Below are 3,926 nucleotides of genomic sequence, written 5' to 3'. Positions count from 1 at the left end.
TAAAAATATGTGGACAGATTTGATGTATAATTTTATATAATACTATATATTGTATTTATGCACGTGCTCATGCGTGAAAAGTTTTGTCATAACCATCTAATTAAATAATTTGGTCTTAAATTTAAAAACTTTATATTAAAAACTAATTACACATTATAATTATAAGAACACGTTTTATTTCTAATAATTTCGCTGAGAGAAAGGAACAGTTAATGAAGCAGGTGTTTGAAGAGAACAAGCGGGCACGCGTGTTCCGCACGAATCCGGCACCGGTCTTTAAACCCATGATGGTTCACGGTAGATCGAAAGAGAATCAATTATATAATAATAATAATAAAGCAAAAGTATGTAAAAAAATTATATACTCTGTAAAGAAATAAAACGAATATAATAATAAAGCGAAAGTATATAAATAGAAATAAAAGGTATATAATTTGCATTCTGTGAAAATCCTGAAAACTGTATGCTCATTGGATAATCGCACATCGCGCATCGCGTTGTCGCGCTGGTCTGTTGAAGCCATTAAGGTAATATTAAATAAAATTAATTAATATTTAGTGACTTTAGGATTTCCATAAATCAGTAAAACCAATCGGGATTTAGTCTTAAATCACCTGATATGAAACTCTGCATCCTTATTGACTCTCGTAAGCGATTCAGTGGGAAAAATAGTATTGTGTGCCTTTATTCTTCGATTCGATTCTAAAAAGGCCAATGTCCACGATGCCTAGAACTTGGACCAAGTTCTAGCATCGTGGACATTGGACTTAGGCTAAAGATTTCTAGGGGTAAAGACCCGATTCACCCAAAAATCGACCGGCGAAGAATCGATTCAAAAGATCGATTTTTCCACGGAAATAGTCGATTTTTTAAAGCCACCCCCACTCCTACTTCCGCCACCGCTGTAGCGATGTGACCACTTGGTTCTCGCCTGGCGTCACCGCGTGACCGAACAATATCATATATGGCGGCGAGTCTACGGAAGGAGCGGAACGGTGTAATAAACCTTAGTTGGTAATGAATTTTATTTATTATCGTTATTAGCGAACAAACGCGAACGTGCATATCCTAACATGAACGGAAGAAACATGTGTACTGCTTGTTCGTTACACTGGGTATATTATTTTTTGGTAAAATTTCTAATATTCTTTCCCCTAATGCCCTTTCTAACTCCTCAGGGCTGCGTTCAGAAACACCACGCGAGTACCTCAGAGTTTCATTCTATCCTTGTTGCTCACCGTATGTTAAACAAGGATAAAATGATACAGTGGGACATTCGGGTGATGTTTCTGAACGCAGCCCAGGACGATCTTGCCTGTAGCTCATTCGAGTGATTAGACGGGCAAAAATGTCGCAGTATCTTGTTTTATATATATATATATATATATATATGAATAAAAAGGCCGGTTTCTACTTTAAATGCACATATCTCAGTGAAACATCATCGAATCGAAACGAGTAAAAAAGCATTTTGAAGGGGAGATTTCGTACTATCGCATGCTTTTTATCCCGTTCAATTCAGCAGTCAATACGCTTGAAAATTTCTACGACAAAGGTAACATTAGCCTTAACCTTAAGCCTCGTCTACAATAGTCGCGCGGGGTCGCGTCGCATATCGCGAACAGAGATGGGCGAATTTGTAATTGGCCATTACCGAATTATAAATGCTCAAAATAATGAATAATTAAATGGGATTTAATTACTCATTACTTTCAGCATTTGTATTTAAGTTCCATTCAATTACTAATTACTTTGAGCATCAATTACTTTGGGCATCAATTACAAATGCTCAAAGTAATTAGTAATTGAATGGAACTTGAATACAAATGCTGAAAGTAATGGGTAATTAAATGGATTTCAATTACAAGTAGTAAAAGTAAATTGTAATTAAATGTGTAATTTGAAGACAAAAGTAATTACTGCCGCCCATCTCTGATCGCGAGTAATAATGTCAGCAGGAAAATCTGTCGCATGTCGTATCTTCCGAGGTGAAGCCTGCCTCACTACCGTCTCCAATATACTATCTAATGTTTAAAACAATGCAATGACCTGGTAACCAGGCCACGCGCGGAATGATGCGATCGGATGACGCAACCCCGCAGCATCAAAAAAAATTTTTCTTCGGTCAAAAGACGTGTCACTCGGCGTCCCAAACGGAACTACGGGCTTTAGACGTGGAAAGGACACAACAGAGAAAAGAAAAATCAAGATATCGGGACACGTGGCGAAGATAACGACACGTCGTTCTGAAAATTTTTTCTTCGGTCAGAAGACGTTAACACTCGGCGTCCCAAACGGAACTACGGGCTTAAAGTCTAATCTACAATGTGCCTTCTGCGTCTAGAAACATTCTATATTTTATATAAATAGATCAAAACGCTCAACCAATTTGACAACAATATACGATTATACAATGTATAATATAAAATTTATCAACTTGCATGAATTTTGTAAACGTATACATTAGCTACAAAGTAGAATGTTTCTAGACGCAGAGAGCACATTGTAGATTAGGCTTTAGACGTGGAAAGGGCACAACAGAGAAAAGAAAATTCAAGATATCGGGACACGTGGCGAAGATATAACGACACGTCGTTCTGAAAAATTTTTCTTCGGTCAGAAGACGTATCGTTCGGCCGTCCCAAACGGAACTACGGGCTTTATGTTAGACGTGGAAAGGACACAACAGAGAAAAAAAAATCAAGATATCGGGACACGTGGCGAAGATAACGACACGTCGTTCTGAATTAATCGTCGAGACGTCGCGAGAGGGCAAAACTCTCTTTATTAAAGTTACTAAAGGTAGAAAGAAAAGAAAAAAGAGGAGAGAGAGAGAGAGAGAAAATAATATAATTGCACATGCGGGAAAAGTTGAACGAGAGCCGACCTGTTGTCCTCCTTCTTTCTGCCCCCTCTCTCTCTCTCTCTCTCGCTCTCGTATTCGGGTGTGAATTTTCACGAGAGGTCTCCACCGTCTCCTGGCAAGTTCATAGTACACGTGTATACACATATATGTAATATTATCATAGGATAGGTTATGATGTCATCTATGTATCCCTACGATACTGCGTAGTGCTCGCCGGCGATGACAATTGATAATAACACGAGTGTTCGTTTAACGGCTAGTACACCGGCACGGAGAAACGATAAAGGACGGGACTCATCGTCGAGTTATGCGAGGCGTCTATACTGTGCTTTCGACGGTGTAAGCAACGACGACCAGGCCGGGGACGTTGGCAAGATCTTGGAATCTTGACGTTGACAGCAGTTTCGTTCTAGTTGCCCTAATGCCGAACTTCGTACCTGAAGCTTCCTTCATCGATCCCTCAAGCATGAGTGTTCTAGCGTGGAACGGCATCATGGTAAAGTATCTGTCTAGACAAGGTCGCATAGTTTTTCTTCTTAATTCTCCCTTTATGAGAACGCCGTCGGTCCACTGCCTCTATTAATTGTTCCTTTCTTACTATCTTCTCTGTATTCTTATCCTCTCTTTACTCCGTCCGCACGGCTACTTGTCCTCAGGGCCCTGTCGAGGCCCGGTTTTGCATTTTCTGGTTAAACGTAACCCGAGATTAGCCGACTACCTGTCCTCTCTTAAGGCCTGTGTCCACGATGCTAGAACTTGGTCCAAGTTCTAGTTTCGAGAAATGTGTAGCCAATTAACTCGCAGCTGTTCCATAAAAGCTACAAGTTCATTGGCTACACATTTCTTGGAACTAGAACTTGGACCAAGTTCTAGCATCGTAGACACAGGCCTTTAAAGCCCAATGTCCACGATGCTAGAACTTGGTCCAAGTTCTAGTTTCGAGAAATCTGTAGCCAATCAACGTGCAGCTATTCCATAAAAGCTGCAAGTTAATTGGCTACACGTTTCCCGAAACTTTTATCATCGTGGACATTGGCCCTTAAAGGCCTGTGTCCACGAT

The 3,926-nt window shown here is 40.0% G+C and overlaps 1 protein-coding gene across 2 annotated transcripts in view; it reads left to right on the top strand.

Annotated features, from left to right (window-relative positions):
• The first annotated feature begins 3,015 nt into the window (after positions 1-3,015).
• Positions 3,016-3,926, top strand: part of LOC105559038 (serine/threonine/tyrosine-interacting protein B-like) — a 7,023-nt gene continuing 6,112 nt past the window's right edge. The window contains exon 1 of one of the 2 annotated variants that reach the window (XM_012007045.1): positions 3,016-3,362. In XM_012007045.1, coding sequence (XP_011862435.1) covers positions 3,288-3,362 — 75 coding nt within the window. In that variant the 5' untranslated portion in view covers positions 3,016-3,287. The remainder of the gene's footprint in view (positions 3,363-3,926) is intronic. The other variant, XM_012007044.1, reaches the window with a different exon arrangement.

Source organism: Vollenhovia emeryi, unplaced genomic scaffold (genome assembly GCF_000949405.1).
Source record: "Vollenhovia emeryi isolate VEMERY1.0 unplaced genomic scaffold, V.emery_V1.0 DF939294.1, whole genome shotgun sequence".
In the NCBI taxonomy this organism is placed as follows: Eukaryota; Metazoa; Arthropoda; class Insecta; order Hymenoptera; family Formicidae; genus Vollenhovia; species Vollenhovia emeryi.
The sequence above is the reverse complement of the archived record's forward strand: the minus strand, read 5'-3'. Positions and strand labels throughout refer to the sequence as shown.